Genomic DNA, 17,737 nt, shown 5'->3' with positions numbered 1-17,737 from the left:
TACAAAGTGAGTTCAAGGACAGACAAGGCCCTGTTTCAAAAGAAAGAAAAAAAAAAAAGCTAAACAATCTACAGGGATTTTGTTTGTTTGTTTGTTTTGGCAGAACTGGGAATTGAACTCAGGCCCTTGCACTTGCCAGGGAAGAGCTTATTCCACTGAGCTATCTCCCCCCGCCTTTTTTAAATTGTCCCCATTTTCAGGCCAGGTCTGTGTGGCAAAGTCACACACAGTTGCTCTATTCTTGGTGAGAAAACAGAAAAATCTGTCATTTTGAGGTATTGTTACAAGAAATCTTAGCATACAAAAAACATTCTGCACTGCAGAAGCATTTATAGCTAAGAGTCCTAAACAGCTCAACGGCCAGAGCAAAAAAGCAGAACACTGTCCGCTCCTCGAGTCTGAAGGGGCACACAACAGGGCTACTAGAAAAGGACACTTTCCAAGTAGCCATTCTCTCCAACATACTGTCTATGCTACAGACCATTCCAAATAATGACTGTTGTACAAGCTCTGGAGGAATCGACAGTTTGTAAATGTTCAATACACACCTGCAAAAATATCTGAAAGGATAAAACTGCAGGAACTTACATACCTCCATATCTGGCCTAAATTTATCTTCAAACACGGCCATTGCTGCTAAGGAGCCAGAACCTGTAAAAAATAAATAAATAAATAAATAAATAAAAATGCGCTTTTAGTGTATTTTACCAACTCTGAGCTTTTCCAGCTCAGGTTCACCTCAGGGTAGGAAAAACAACAAAACATGCCCTATGTCACATTCAAGTACAATGTAAACATTAACTCTATAGGGCTATATCAACCAAGTGAAAAGGAGTACTCCAAAGCCTAAAGTCACACTTGCCACTAGCTTGAGTAAATCTAGAACCACTCCTGCTTCTACCACTGACAGGTTTAATTGCAAATTATTCACAATAAAATGTGGAAGTACAAAAATGAAGCTACAGAGAATTTTTCAAAAAGTGAATACCACCTAATTTCAGATATCCTATGCGGTGAGTCCTAGGCTCCACATTGTGCCTTGGCAGGCTGCTGGGCAAGTGCTAAATATCAACCCCGCTAGAAAGAATATATTGTTTTAATGAGCTGGCCCTGGTAGTCACCTTGACATGCAGGGGAAGAAACTACTGCACCAGCAATGGTAATAGGACTGCAAGCTGCAGCCACCGGGTTATTCCAGCTACAACTGTAAAACACTTTATTATGTGGCATTTATTTGGAGCTATTATTTTTAGTTTGTACTTTGAAGAGTAACAGCTGAGTAGACAAAATGACAGACAAAGAAACAAAAATTTATTATCACAATAGCAAATGGCTGAAAGGTTATGCTGCATAGGTATTAACAAATAGCAAATTTATCCATACCAAAAGTAGACATAAAGGCATTTAAGTATGGGCTCCCTTTGAAAGGATGCAAAAGGCAGCTCAGCACTATTTGAAATTTTAAACTTGCTTTGTTCAGAAACCAGAGAATCTTTAGAAAATCATCATTTTGTCTGTACAGGATCCTGGCAATATTTCAGGATACTCTACTTTTGGAGAGAGGAAAGAGTTGCCCACAATTTTTTACTCCAATTAGAAGATTTTTTTGGCATTTATTACTTTTTAACTTGTTTTGCATAACACTATCTATTTAGCTAGGTCAGAGAGAAAACCATATTTTCTATTTAAAATGATTTGTGTACATCGCTTGACCACCTCAATGGTTTAGCAAAGGAAAAAGGCAGCGATTAAACAGTTTCAAATGAGGTGTCCTGCTGATTTTATCAAGTCTGCTGAATGTATAATGAAAAAGGGGAAGCTGACAGCAACACTGCATTGAGGAAATACAGACTACCTTATCTGAACCATTTAAGGAGGTCCAATTATAGATCAAATTTAAAGGGTAGAAACAGCAGATTTACAGACACAAATCAATGAACATGGTAATCCCAATGAATATGACAGATACTCCTGTTACGGAATATTGCCGCAGTTGAGGATCATTACCTTCACGGCACCAGATACATCACATCTAAAGCAGTAGGAAGCGTCAAGTGTAGACCAGCATTACAAGCAATGACTATTCATTTAAGCTTTGGGAGCGAAAGGCAACCCCATCCTCCCCACCCCCCTCACAATTTTGTTTTCCTCCTTTAAAAAAAAAAAAAAAACTGAAATGGAGATGTAAAGGGCTATTAAGAGCCCCTCTGGAAAAGAGACAGAAATTAAGCAGCTACAATGCCAGTTGACCCAGGAAAAAACAAGTACATATGCAAAAAGCAAATTTGTCAAACCAAACCTCCAAATTTCAAAGTAAACATGTCCTTGAAAATAAGTCAGATCTATTGGGTTTTAGGGATTGGTTACCAGGTCACCCTGAAATTGAGAGGTCAAGAAGGAAAAGTACACAAGCTGTTTTAAAGCTCAGGTAAGAACCAGTCTATTTTTTTAGTCTCAATAGTTTAAAAAACAACAACTGCTTTCCTGTGGAAAACAAAGGACAGCTGTCAAGGAGAAACAAGAAAATTGCAAATGAGAAACTCAGAAAAAATATTTCTAGATACAAAGTACTCCTGCACCGCAGCAAACAGCAGGCTTGCCTTTTCCAGAGTGGCCCAGATTATCTTCCTTAGGAGCCCAAGGGTAAAAGGACCAGAGCCCTGAATTCAATGTTTAAAAAGGACAGAAGGCCAGTACTTCCCTAAGGGCTAACAACTTTGTTGAAAACTGTAATAAAATGCGGCTTTGTTTTTCCTATGAACACATATATTTCCTTCTGCTTCAGTGTTTTCAGAAATGAAATATATATATATATATATATATATATATTTCCCTCCCAATAGAATCTTTTATCAAAATTTTTTAGCAGAATCTTTATCAGAAGGGGCTGGCTGCATAGTGAGACCCTGCAACAACCAAATACGTTAAAAAAAAAAAAAAGAATCTTTATCAGAAACAAAGGCTCTGTCCAGTGTAGGGAGCCACCCCATGTCATCAGAGGTGCTTTTCTCAGCTTGTCATGGGACACACAAACACAAGAGGGCCACAGTACTATACTGTAAAACACCTCAATCCAACACTTGCAGAAATCTGCTGGAAAGCAGGAGCTTCCTAAATTGCCTGCTTCCACTTCCCTGAATCAAATATATGCAGTCCCCAAAATAAACCCACAAAGAGAAATTCAACATTAAAGATAATTTTCTAATTCACAAGCAAATTAGCTCCTGCTCCAAGCTTTCTAAGAAAGCAAACTCTGGCGCCCCCTTTTCAGAAGGATACAGAAGTGCTAAGAGATGGCACACAAGTGACTTGTCAACAGGTTCCTAGGTAACTCTAAATGCCTTTGCTACCTAAAACACAAGTGAGAATTCACACAGCACCACTACTGCCCAGAGCAGTAATAGAACATGATGCAAATCCTCACATAATTGCAGGGCAACACAATGCAATAGGAAGCAAGGGAAAGGGAGTTGGCCATTTAAAAAAAAAAAAAGCAGTGAGACCAGTATGCTCCAGTAATTCTATTCAAGTTTCCCAGATATTGGTCCAGTGCCCCAAACTCTACATAATAAACCATCAGACAAATGCTGTACAGGTACAACCACCACATGGCCAAGAGAAAGAACATTCAAGTATTACATTTCGGTTTCCCCAATAACTACAAGTGAGGTCCTGAGCCATCCTGACCTCAGTGTCAAGCTCTCTAAACTGGAGATTTTCTTCAGGCCCAGCACCAAGGCTTAAAAAGCTTTTTAAAAGAACATTTTCCCCATATGTTCTGTTCCAAAGATGAGACACCTTAGATGGCAAAAGCTACATGGCTTCCTACTAAGAAGAAAGCACATAGGAAGCCAGAGGGCAATGTGTGGGTACAAGACCTCTGCCTCTGCAGTGAGCAGGTCAGGCGAGGAGGTGGCCACCAAAACTGTGGGGTGCTCTGTACAGGAGGCAGACTGGGGCCGAGGCCCGTGCTCTAAGAACCTACAGTCCAGAAGAAAGACAGCACCTGAGTGAAGCGCCCACACACATACCCCATGTTTATCATTTATTCATCCTCACTGCAACCCCCTGAAATAACAGCCATCCTGTCTAAGGTTACAGGACTAACAAGCATAGATCAGGACTCCTGTCTCAGCTACGACCCATGTCATTCTCTCATACAGGCAATTCTATATGCTACCACAAAGTTGTTTTTTTTTTTGTTTTGTTTTTCTTTTCAAAGTTTTATTGATAAACATATAGCAATGAGACAGTTTCAAATCAAATCGAAAGTACAGTTTCAACAAATAATACACTGCATACATTACCACAAAGTTTTGAGAAGGCACACATGTCCAAGTCCTGCTTCCCTCAGCCCTGACCGCTCTCCATCTTGATACTCCATCAACACTGACATTTCCTAAGTTCCCGAGTCATTTCAAACTTCATTTTGACACATGGTAATGCCACCAGTCCCTTAACAGTCCAAGAAACTCCTAGCCACTCCTCAAATCCCACTGCAACATCACTCTTCACAGAAGGCTTCCTTGATCCTGAGCCACCTCACAAGTTTACAAACTCTCAACCCTGAAGCTTGCCCACCCTTTCACAGCAGCCAGATATCCAGTGGACTTTGGCACACCATGAGTGCTAAAGGGATGCACGTGGAAGCTGTGCTGAGCCGAGAACACAACTGTCCCACAGAGGAGTTAGGGAAATTCTGAGGAGTCAAAACTGCAGAACATTTATTCTGCAACAAAAGGACTACAAATCCTGCCTGGGCAACTTAGCAACTTAATGAGATCCCATCTAAAAATGGAAAAGCCTGGGTGGGAAGACCCTCAGTGCAAAAGCTCTGCATTCAAGAACCCAATACTGAAGAAACAAAACCTTAATTCACCATACTAGGCTGAATAAAAGGCAAATGCAGATGTAAGGCAAGTTCAATTTTCAAAAAGCAAAAATTGGCTTAAAGGTGCACATCCATGTTCTATTTTTTTTTAAATTTTATTTATTTATGTGTGTGTGTGTGTGTGTGTGTGTGTGGCCAGCTCAGCCCACAAGGGGGCGGGGCTGGATGGCATGTGGTGCTGGGGGATTGAACCGCGGTCCCTGTGCTTTGCTAAGCTTGTTCTAAGTAGGTGCTTTAGACCACTGAGCCATCTCACCAGCCCCCCATGTTCTATTTATTCCACCTCCTCACCTAGAGGAAACCACTGCCCCATCACAAGAGTGAGCTTCCCTTCTTTGATTTCCACATTCTCCTAGTGAAGCTGCTGTCTCCTCTAGGGTCTCCCTGCAGCTGCTTCTTGGCAACCTCCACAGCCTGCCTACCCACTGTTACTGAGCAGCCAGTGCTGCTTCTAGAACAAAGCCCTTCTAGACAGAAGAGCAAGGAGCACCTAGAGAGATGCCTATGAGCAAGCCACTGTGACAGTTACCTCCCCGTTCACACCTTACCAGTACTCCCCCAGTTCACCCACTCTGCTCAACCACCTACAACTCCCAACCCAATGGGAAGCCAGGTTGTGGACCAGCGGTAGGGGAGAATACATAATATGGGCCCTTGGCCAGAGCAGAACCAGGAACTATGATCTGCACACCTCAATTCACGCAGCCATCAGGTGGGCATTGCCTGGCCTCAGCCACCCCAACCAGGAGCTCATTAAACTGTCTGCAACTGGCACCCTGCGGTGTCCTGGAAGGAGAACACAACCAGGCCTGCTCTACTGTAGGTGCTAGGTCCTGACTCACTTACACTTTTCTGACAACACTGGGGATCAACCACATCTGCCAAAGTCCAGGAGACAGGAGCCAAGCACCCACGCCACAGGGCCTCATCTCCAGCCAAGCTTTTAAAATGAAATTCCTGACTCACAAGTCACTGGCAAGCCAAAAAAAGCCCTAACTCTTGTAAATAATGTAACATAGCAGCCATAACACTTAGAAAAATACATGCAACATGCAGAATAACTAAAAGGAGCTCATGGATAAATAACACCAATATTCCAACAGAGAAAAGACACAGTAGTTTACAAAAATCAACACTAGGCAGAGACCTATACCCACTTAAAAATACTATCAGTAATCAAAGAAATAGGAATTAAAACCACCATCTTTTTTGCTTTCTTAATATTAAAAAGAATAGTGCTCACAAAGACATGGTGAAATGAGCACATGGACAAGTCAGGAGAGGCAAATTCTCAGAAACACCAGCTAAAAATGAAAACTGCACACCCACTGAACCAGCAACTCTAGTGTCTGCAGTTTGTCTACAAAAATGAGTAAATATCTGCATCGTGTATATAATAGGTGACTCCTTAAACAACACATTACGCCTAAAGATAATAAATCATTGCAGTAAATGTGACAAAGCAGAAACATTTTTTAGACTAGGTATGATGGCACACACCTGTAATCCCAGTGCTGGAGAGGCTGAAAACAGGAGGATTACTAGAGTTCGAGCTGTGCAGTGAGATCTTGTACCAAATACATTAAAAAATAAATAAATAAATAAATAAATAAATGTATGTCTATGATACAGATCTAGGGGAGGTTCCAAAGCAGTATTAACAGATATGCTTATGAAATACATATCATACAAATCTAGAACATAAATCAAAATATTATGTTTATTAGTGAGTGGTGCTATTTTCATTTTAACTGTTTTTTTCTTCTGCAAAGAAAACTGTATATATTACTTGCAATTTTTTAAGGAACCCAGAGAAAATTCAACATTGTGAAGAAATGAAAACAATAAGCAAAATACCTATTACCCTGCTAGCTATCACATCTTTGTCTTACAGCATCAGCAAGCAGTTTACTCCTGAAAGTTGTGCACATGGGCCTGAAAGTCAATCCATGCCATGAGTCAACAGTCCCAAGGAACGGCAGCAATCAATCAACACAAATAAAATACACCATGTGTCTCTCTTTCTAAAACAATTTATTTATTTGATACAGGGTCTCACTAAACAGCTTGGACTCTTAGTGACACTCCAGTCTCAGCCTCCCTTAGTGCTGGGATTATAGGCATGCACCACCATGCCAGGTTTGGGAGCCTACACAGCATGCCTGAGATTCCAGGGCCAGCACCGCATGCAGCACCAGGGATCGAACTTGGGTCCTTGCACTTGCCGGGCATGCGCTTAGGCCGCCAAGCTATATCTCCAGCCCCACCATGTCTCTCTTTACCACCATCCTTTGGAGGGCTTCCTAAGGGCTAAGAGGTACAATGATCTTAGCCATAATGTCTTTGAGCATATGACCATTGTGCCAGACCCCAATTATCCAGAAATGTACATTAGCAAACAGCTGCAATAATCTGATGTGGCCTAAGAAAATTTCCAAGCACACTAGTTTGCTCTTCAGGGATGGCAGGTAGAGCAATTTCACTTTACCTAAGCAGACTGAAGCTCAGAGATGTGAAGCTTGCCAAAATCATGTGGCCAGTGTTTAGCAAAACTGGAATTTATAAACCAGGTCTTTCTGCACTTATAGGTGTGCAACATTCTTTCCCTCCCACCATGTTGCCCACTAAATAGCAAAGCCAAATGCTTGAAGTCAAGATTAGCAAATAAGCCTGGAAGAAGTAGCTATCTTTTCTTAGTGTCCTACCCTCCAAAAAGATATGCTTTCAACCTGGTTTTTTCTTTAAATTTCAACAGAACTGATTACAACACATCTGTTTTGAGTTAATTTGTGTGGTTTTGGTGGAAATTCAAATGAAACTGGAACTTTTGTTAAATGTTTTAAATGATTAAACATGTGTCATTCACTGTTTTGTAATGCCACTCAAGTATCTGTTCTAAAGCATTTATATTAAAATAGCCAAATTGGGGAAGGGGACTTAAATTTGTTTTCATTTACTTAAATTTCATAGCATTTGATCTTAATCCACTTTAGTACATGTTGAGTATTCTTTTTCCAAAACCCTTGGGAACAAGAGTGGTTTTGTATTTTTTTAAATATTTGTGTATACATAATAAAATATCTTGAGGAATGGTGTTACTGGCAGCTGAGTTAGACAGAAATATTATAGACAGATAGACCTAGGCCCTCAAAGAACCCTATGTGGAAGATACCTTGCACAAGATACCTTGCAACTGTGGGAGAGACAGGCACTGCTGCTGTGGGCCAGTCCTTAAGACAAAAGATTAAACAAATGCAGTCACATACCTCCAAAAGGGATGTACATCAGGGATTGATATTCTAAATAGGTATCAATCACCTTGAAAAAGTCAGGAAGTCTCACTAACTCAACCCCCTACAGGAGGAGCCCCTGTTCTGTAGTCAGGCCCACTTACTATGTGACTATTTTGCCATTTGACCCTAATCATTTCTGCCTGACCAATTATGCTTGTAATCTTATGGGTTGGCCATAGTTTTGTCCCACCTCATGCCCATCTTGTGACTTAAAGTGTTTTTTATCTTGAGCCTGCCTCACCTCATGGTTTTGCTCCATAAAAATCCCTAGAAAAGGCAGATTCCTTGGCAACACACTCATGTGCCCTTCTGTCCTTCTCTCAGACAGAAGCTTTCTTTCCCTCAATAAATATATTCTGCTCTTAACCTCTATTGTTCCTAAAATTCATTCTTCTACATTAGAGAACATGAATTTGTCCCAGGTATCCTTCAGATTGGGAGTTTCATTCTCTTATGTCAATGGGACCCAAATCTAAACAGGAAATTCATTTCACCTTCTATACGTAGTCTAAAGGTAATTTTATACAATATTTTCAGTGTGCCTGAGTTTTGACTATGACCTATCACATAAGGTCAGGTGTGGAAATTTCTACTTGCAGAGTCACACTGCAGTTCAAGGGTCAGATGATGAGCATTTCAGATTTCACTTATAGTTCAATTTGAACCTAACTTTTTCTGAAAGAATCCAATTTAGGGCAAAATCTGAAATTCATCACAAGAATTTTATAATCTTAGAGGCTAATTTTACCTGTACTATATGTTTAAAATAACTTGTATTAATATGACTTTGGGGTGATGGAGTTTTTAAAAACATGTTTTTATAAATACTAAACTTAGCAACCCTATGATCTATTATTAAACATGCTAAAGATATATTAAAAACCAAAATAATTTTCTAAATCTTGCTGCCTAATCAAACTCTCAAAGGGGCTGGGGATATAGCTCAGTGGCATAGCACCTGCCTGGCAAGTACATAGTCATGAGTCCCAGCCACAACCCCTAAGCTCCCCCTCAAAAAAAAAGCCTCTCAAAAAGATCTGAAATTGAGCAGATAGAAACTGGCACTTTTTAAACAGAACATATATTCATCACACTACAGAAGCAGGAAACTTTTATTGAGAGTCCCCTTGGCCCCAGATTCTCAGCTCAAATGTTGAAGGTGTTTTACCATTTTACAGTTAAGGAAACTGACACTCAACTAGTTTCAAAGAATATGCCCAAGGCAATGGAGAAGTGGAAAAGCAAAGCCAAAATTTAAACTAGGCCCCAGAGTTCACAAGCCCACACTGTTCATCCTCCAGTGACTTCACATGTGGTGCAGACTCAGAACACAAAGCTGCACAAGATGAGGCACTATCCCCCTCTGGACATCACCCCAAGCACAAGGATGCCATGCTGGCGCAAGAAGCAATGACCCTTCCAACACAAGGTGACGCTGCCCTCAAAAATCACATAGTAGCCAGGCAAGAAGACACATGTCTGTAATCCTAGCACTTAGGAGGCTGAGGCAGGAGGAACATTGCAAATTTGAGGCCAGCCTGGCCTAAAAAGTGAGCTCAAGGCCAGCCTGAACTGTATAGTAAGACCTTATCTCAAAAAAAACAAACAACAAAAAAACCATAGTGCCACCACCCTGTCACCCTGCTTCCTCACACACACACAAGGGGTAACAGCTTGCACCTTACTCAAGGAGGAGCAATGAGGACTGAACAAGTCAGAGTCATCACATGCACGGCAGAATGCAAGGTCATAGTAAGAGCTCAATAAATTGTAGTGACTGTGATGACACTCATGCAAGTGTGTCCCCCCCCCCCCCCCCGCAGTCACTGTATTCTTCTCAACAAGTCTCAGGGCTGCCAGCTTTAATGGAAAAAGAAGTCTTCAACATTTCTTCTCTCACAGTCATGAAGTTCTGTGAGGCAGCAGGAAATAGATTCCCATTGCTTTCCCCCAAATCAATTTAACCAGATCTTCACAGGAAAAAAAGCCGCTCTTCCTGCTAAGGAGCGGTCCATTTTAAGCACCCAAGGACCTGTTTGGCACCACGGCCTGCCAAGGTGGAAGATGTATGCAGCGATAAAGGAGTCACCCGCAGAACTTTCTAATCCATCAGTGTCAGCTCTACCTGACAGAGTGCTTATTCACACTTGCTCATTGTTAGCCGACTGGCTGCTCTTTCTGGGGAAATCTGGTGCTTTCCATAGGCCCATGGATGGGGGTCATTTTTCACTTCAATCCAGCTACAAGGCCTTGTCTCCTGGTACTAGCATTTGCTCTAGGGGCCAACGATGCCAACGTGTGAAGAGCTGATTTATGAATATGAAACACTGCTGTGCCTGGGGATGGTGTTCAGCCGCTAGAGAGCAGTGGAACACCTCTCACCGCTCAAGAAACCCATGCCAGACTAAATGGTTTAATCGTATGCATGCATTTCATTATCTGCCTTGGCCAAAAGCTTCGAGGCACAAGGCAAGCCAAGCAATCAGACAATCTTGCATCGCTTGCTGAAATCCAGATTTATCCTTTGTCAGCATAAACAGTTTAATTTGATGTTTTCACTCCTGAGTAAGCACTGAGTATTACATTTAAAGCCTCATGAGGAAGAATGCTTCCTTCTCATCAGCAAATGTACTTCAATGTCAGTCTACCATTTATTCTCAATGAATTAAAAATTATTCCATTGATATGCTTTAAAATATTTAAGTTAGTCATTTTTCAGTTAAAAACTAATTTCTGAAAAAATTCAGTTGCTTTTCTAATTGCAACATAACGTAATGTAGCCAAGAGTTAAATTTTACTCTAAGTAAATAATTTAAAACACCACTTGAAGGGACAGTTTTTTAATAATTGCAAATCCAGTGTCTCACACATCTAACAGGTTATAAACACTTCTTCCTAAGAAAAGACTAACAATTGGAGGCACCCAAACCTAAAATATGAAAGGTTTTATTTTATTAATGCATTTTATTGCAGTGTCACAAGACATGGAAACTGCTCTCTCGAAACGAGGTGTCACCTACCTCTCTGTTTATGGGCTAAGACGGAGGATTAAAATCACCTCAAGACTTGCCAGTGGGCCGGCCAAATAGCTCAGTGGATTAAAGCGCCTGCAAGCAGGCTCAGGGGCCAGGATGTGATCCCCAGGCCTGCTGTGCCAGCCCCGTCCCAGGGGCATGCTGAGACGGGATAGAGACTGGGCATGGTGGCATGCACCTGTAATACTAGCAGTTGGGAAGCTGTAAACAGGAGATTCACTAGAGTCTGATCTAGTAGTGAGACCCTGAACACCCTGTAGACCCTTCCCTAAAATACAGGGAAAAAAAAAAAGACATGCTAGTCCTTGCAGCATCCTAACCAGGCAGGCTCAGCTGGGACAGAGGCTTTCACTCAGCACGCTGTAGTAAGCAAACAGCCTGCACAGCCCGCTGCACATATCTCAAAAGCATCCTTTCCTCTGGTCTCCTTGTCAAAATAACTCCCCAAATTCCACATAGCACACTGCAGACCTTTCCCAAAATTTCAGTTTCATCAGAATACTCAAGAACAGAAGATTAAAAGATTTAAATAATTTATAAAGCATATCTACTTTTATTTTTTATTTATTTTTTTTTTGCATATCTACTTTTAATCATAAGGCTGACCTTGCCCCTAGAGCTTGTGTGATAACAAATCTTACTATTAAAAAAAGGCAGTTACATATATGTGATCATTTAATTCATCAAAATGGTATTATCACCTTTCCAGATGGAAAAACAAAGTCACATAGCTCATAATAGCAAACAGAATATGAACTCTGATGTGCATGTTCTAAAACTACCCAGGGAAAAGTGTTCTAATGCATAAAGTGATTTTCCTCTTAGTTTGACTACTATACTAAGAAAGTAAAAGATCAGCAAGTACTAGGTTATAAAAAGCATAAAGTCACTTTCTTTAGCAGGGCCAATTCATGTCCAACTCTGAGACAAGATCGTGAAAGAGGAATTAGTTAACCTCAGTTTCTCTGAAGTGGGATTTTTTTTTTTCTTTTCTTTCTTTTTTTTGGGGGGGGGGCAAAACTGGGGATTGAACTCAGCCCTTGCGCTTGCCAGGCAAGCGCTTATTCTACTGAGCCATCTCCCAGGCCCCTAAAATGGGATTTAAAGCAAAGAACTTAAAACTGTTACCATTTCATAGTTCTAAAACCTACTTCTGACAAGAGCTATTATTTGGTTGCCAATAGACTATAGAATGAACTCAAATCAGTAAAGACTTCATAGTAAAGTGTCAGAGGAAAAAAAAAAAAAAAGAGGATAACCCTACACATTAATTCAGTACTTTACAGTTTTACCTACAAACAATGTTCAATTTTCCCCCCATGTAACTAAGAACAAAGTTCACTCATTACAAAAGAAGAACTAGCAAGAGCTGACTATATTGCATTCCCAGTAACAATATGATGCATTTTAGAAGTCAATGTTTTCTTATTTCCTAACATAATGGCACCATCTATTGGCTTAGTACCACCTTTGCAGCAACCAGGAAGCAAAATGCATAATTCAACTTTCATGGCCTTTTGATTCCCACTTGGTTTTTCCTAGCACTCCATAGTTATCATAAATTTTAAGATACAAAATCCACACATGGCACATTTTAAATCTTCTAAAATGTATCATATATATATTAATCAAAGCAAAAGAAAAGTGCCTAAGAAATCAGCATAGACAACTGCTCATGGAGAGTGTTAGCACTGAAATTATTAAAATACTGTGCACCAAACATCTACCATGTGCTACAAGATTTCTATATACAGTATCTTACCACACCCTCACACCTACCCCACAGGGCAGTCTCTCTATCACTCTTTACAGAAGGCTCACAGGCAACCAATGAATTATGAACTTAATACCTGGCTCTGAAGCCACAGTTTCAACAGTTTCTTCTGGGTTTCAAAGTTATACCCCATGAAGATAACAACGTATAACAACCATTGTTGAATTCCTTAAAAAACAAAACCAAAAAAACCCAGTTATACCCCAGAAGGTTACTACAAAGCCCATCCTAGACAGGAAGTCTCTGTCTAGGAAAAGCTGGCACTGGAATGAGGTTTCCTGGACCAATGTAGTTCCTCCCTTGCAAAGCGCCTGGCACAGGTAAATCAGGTACCCAAGGGGAAAAGTATTTTAATCACTCAGCCCGGCCTCAAGTACAGAAAAAGAAATTTGAAAAAAAAAAAAAAAAAAAAAAAAAAAGATGTCACAACCTCGGGCCAGAAGATGGCTCAGTAGGATAAGCACTTCCCTGCCAAGCACAAGGGCCCGAGTTCAATTCCCGGTACCGCCAAAAAAAGAAAAAAGAAATTTGCAGCAACTCCACAGCTATGAAGTCTGTATGTTAAGCCCTCTGAGAAGGCTTTTATGGAGGCCCATACACAAAACACAACCCATTTTCTTTTTTTATTTTTTATTTATTTATTTTTTATTTTTTTTTTAATTTTATTTATTTGTGTGTGTGTGTGTGTGTGTGTGTGTGGCCAGCTCAGCCCACCACGGGGCGGACTGGCTGGCATGTGGTGCTGGGGGATTGAACTGCGGTCCCTGGGCTTTGCTAAGCTTGTTCTAAGTATGTGCTTTAGACCACTGAGCCATCTCACCAGCCCTCCTACATCTTAACTACTCATATATCTTGGAAGCTGGGGCTTAGCAGTGTTTCCAAGTAATTAGGAAACTGTGCATCTAGTTTATCTGGATAGAATTTTACCTGAATGGCCCTAGCAGTGACCCCAAGTCCTCCCTAACGGTGCATACCAATGTTTATTCCTTAAGTTAGTATTCCTAAATTGTCCAAGGGCCTCATTTCCAGGAATGTCATGCTTGAAATTTTATTCATGTTAATTCTCCATGTGGAGAAGCGAACAAAATAAAAATTTCATATACCTTGCCAATGCTGCTACAAGGAACTCTGCCAAACTAATAGCAAGATGGTCCCCAAGCTTCTCCTGACACTACTTCAGTTTGCCTAATAAAGAAAAGCTGGTAAGTTCAAAGAATGAGCTAATTAATAGCAGAATTAAAAGAATCCACATTTTGTCTATTTGAAAAATGACTAAACTCTTCTCCTTTTCTTACTAAAGAAAACTCTAAGAAACCCACCCAGTCTTCAGTCACACTGATCAATCACCACGTCTCTTCCACATTATTCTCTTAAATGAAAAGAAATGAAACCTTAGAGTCCTCATTCTAACACATGCACTTCCCTGTCATGTGACATTGGCAAGAAACCTCTGGGAACCTCAGTTTCCTCATCTGCAAGGCAAAGAAGATAGTCACAGCACTGAGTTGCAAAGATTAAATCAATGAAACACCTCACAACAGCTGCTGTTGCTGCAGCTGGATGAATGCTGCTATCACTATGGTCAATGTTATGTCCACTAAGAAGGCTGCACGACAGGGTCACTGCACAGAGCTAGATGCACGCATCTGCCAGCTGCACCCTCAGGAAGGCCAGTGCTCAGAGACGGCTCCCAGGCGCACTCAATGCAGAGTAAAGATGGGCAGGACAGGTGGCAGAGTGCAGTCAATGTAAATGAAGAGCAGCCTTCAGGCACCTGGCTGGCTGCCAGCACAGGCCCTTGGGTAGGCAAAATTTAGACACCCCTGTCTTAAGGATGATTTGTAGTTTCTAGCTCTGTCAAACATCTCAAAAAGAAAAGAAAGGTAATCACAAAGTTTCACTTTTATTTCTCATAATAAACTCATTTAAAACACAAGACATCAGATGAAATATTCAGATTTTCTAACAAAGGCTATGCTTTTGGAAGACCTCAATCCTACAGCACATGTTAATGTTCTATGGAAGCATTTCATCTGTTGTTTGAGGTTTGGTATGTAGCTCATCCTAAATAAGTAATATGAATTCAAACAAAATCCATCAAACTTGGACAATCCTAGAATTCTCTCCCAACACCACCTCTCTACCTCTCAGAAGGAAGGAAGAGGGAAAAAAAAAGACAACTCACCATCACAAATCTAAGCCCAATGAGAAAGAAAACACCTCTGCACAGCTCTATCACAGCAAACAACGGCTAAAACTGTAAGAGTGACAGAGACAAAGCTCAGAGCAGTACAAACTATTTTACATTCTGTGTGAAGCTTTCCTCACTGTAATGGACTTGGATTGGAAATAAACAGAAAATGAAAATCGTCGTCTTTAGGTCACAGAATGGTGGATGATTTTTTAAATTTCCTTTGATACTACAAAGCTGTTTCAGAAAATAGTTTTTAACATTCAGGATAGACAATCTACAAAGTAATCAAAAATTTTTAAAAAATACCTTCGGGAATTTGGACATTTTTAGTATCTGAAGAAAAACTTAATAGTTTAATGAAATAACATCTGTGAGATGATAAAATCAGTGCAGTTAGGTTGTACAGGGGTTTACTTGAAAAGGAAGACAAGGGTTCAAATCCCAGCTTTGCAACTTTCAGGCTGCGTGGAAACAACTGAAATGCTAAATCTCTCTAAGCTTCAGGTTCCTCATCAATAAAGTAGCAGTAACAGAATCCTTTGCTTGGAATATTAACTGAAAATAATGTGACAGCACCCAGCGGACTCTGGCACAGAAACGCTGCATAAACATGCTTTAAATTTAAAATAACACGAAGCTTCAACAACAACCAAAAAGGGACCTATCACATAAACAATGCTTTGTGCTGTTCCAAAGCTAAAATGGGCCACACAAATGGGAGTACAGTCTAAATCACTTCTCCAGAGAGACTGAACTGTTGGACTCACAATAAACTGCACTAAGGTTGCTAACACTAATTCTAGGTGTTCTTTGACATAAACAGAAAATTAATTCACCATTACATATTCATCAAGTCATAGGAGTCTGGGAGGAAGACACACAGATTCCACTCTCAGAGACAAGAGGAACAAGGGCTGGGGAAAGGGGAGTTTGGCCAAAGCTGAAGTTGTGGAATCAGGTCCTGCCTCACTAGCCACCATCAGGGAGTGGATTCAAGGCTAGACCTCAGGTCTTGGGGGACACTCCAGGCAGAAAGGCCACTTGCACAGCTGGCAGCAGGAGCTGTGCGAGACCGTCTGGCAAGGGCAAAGGACTGTGGTTGCAGAGGCCCAGGGTACAAGAGGGGAAACAGGAAAGAGACAGAGAAAGGGGTTCAAAGCCTAAATGCAAAGGCAGGCAGCCCAGGTGGTGGAATTACTGAAACACTGAAGCCAAGCGCCATCAGAAAGCTGGCACTCAGGAAGCAGAAAACCGCTGCTGGGGACCCAGGACCCAGCCTATGGGTTGGCTGGTTGGGAACACTCTCTGTAATGAAAAGGACCATCCCTCAACAACTGTGGCCAGGATGTGACCTACCTTCCTATCTCAGCCTCCTCCAGGCCAATGCAGCCCTGCACAGCTACTACCACAGTGAACCAAAGCTAAAAGAAACTACAAGAGGGCAATATAAACCATACTTTCCATTCACTATAAAATGCTCCTCTCTATAAGGGACTTGGGTTAAAAAGATATGAAAGAAAGAGAAAGAGACAGACAGAGAAAGGGAGGGAGGGAGGTGCAGGCAAGCTGGCAGGCAAGCTGGCAAGCAAGTCAAATCTCATCCTAACATTGCCGGGCCCAAAACTAGCTAGAAAGCCCCAGAACAAAATTACAACAGCTCAGCCTGCAGCTGAGCTCCCTGTCTGGCCTCAGCTCTACTCTTCCACCATACACCAGTCTTCATCCCTTCTAGTTTTGCTTTTGCTGGTGCCCCTGCCTGGAACCCTTGCCCCACACAGCACTGCTCTTGCTCAACCTTCCGCTGACCCCAGCAACTTTACAGGCAGGGATTCTCACCTCAGCATCAGGACAACTTCCTATTTTTCCCTCATCAGACTGGCAAAAATACCCAGTGCTGGTAAGGCAGCATGAGAAAGGCATCCTCATGTTCTCTGAACATAAAGTAAGCTGGTGCCATCTTTTTGGAGGGCAATTTGGCAACAGCTCTCAAAAGGTAAAACGTACTGTATGGCTCGCCATCTGTCACTTCTGAGGACAGCCCAGCAGCTGTAATTCTTTCCTATGTCTGCAGAGCCCACACCTCCTCAGTCTCCGAGGGCAAGGCTGAGCTCACCAACCAGGAGTGGGGGTGAGTAGCTCTCATGAAATGGAAAGAACCAGGGACTCGAACCCAACCTAATTCAGAAATTTCACTACTAAGAATTTATCTCAGTGTATTTCTACAAACAAATGAAGATATATTTATTGTAAAGCTCAGAAAACCAAAATACCCATTACTAGGAGAACCAGTCAGTAAAGCAGGCTACAGCCAACTGACGCAATTAAACATACCTGTCAATCCATCAATAGTATCTATATATGCTGATACAAAAAAACCTCTTGACACACCTATAATATTCAAATAACTGGAACTTAACAAAAAACAGTATACAGATGAATGTCCATTTTGTATCTGTACATTCAAAGTGGTTAGGATAAATATATAGTTACATTCTCTTAATGAATAGAATGATTTGTTCTAATGGTGTTTGTAAACAGGATATCATGTCC

At 41.1% G+C, this 17,737-nt stretch overlaps 1 protein-coding gene across 1 annotated transcript in view; it reads right to left on the bottom strand.

The window, feature by feature from the left end:
- Psmb7 (proteasome subunit beta 7) overlaps positions 1 to 17,737 on the bottom strand; it is a 66,010-nt gene that overhangs the window by 31,249 nt on the left and 17,024 nt on the right. Inside the window, exon 5 of the mRNA XM_004641624.2 lies at positions 593 to 651. Within this exon, the coding sequence (XP_004641681.1) occupies positions 593 to 651 (59 nt within the window). The remainder of the gene's footprint in view (positions 1 to 592; positions 652 to 17,737) is intronic.

The sequence above is a fragment of the Octodon degus genome, unplaced genomic scaffold, assembly GCF_000260255.1.
Source record: "Octodon degus isolate 3935 unplaced genomic scaffold, OctDeg1.0 scaffold00138, whole genome shotgun sequence".
Lineage (NCBI taxonomy): Eukaryota > Metazoa > Chordata > Mammalia > Rodentia > Octodontidae > Octodon > Octodon degus.
This window is presented reverse-complemented; position numbering and strand designations above follow the sequence as displayed.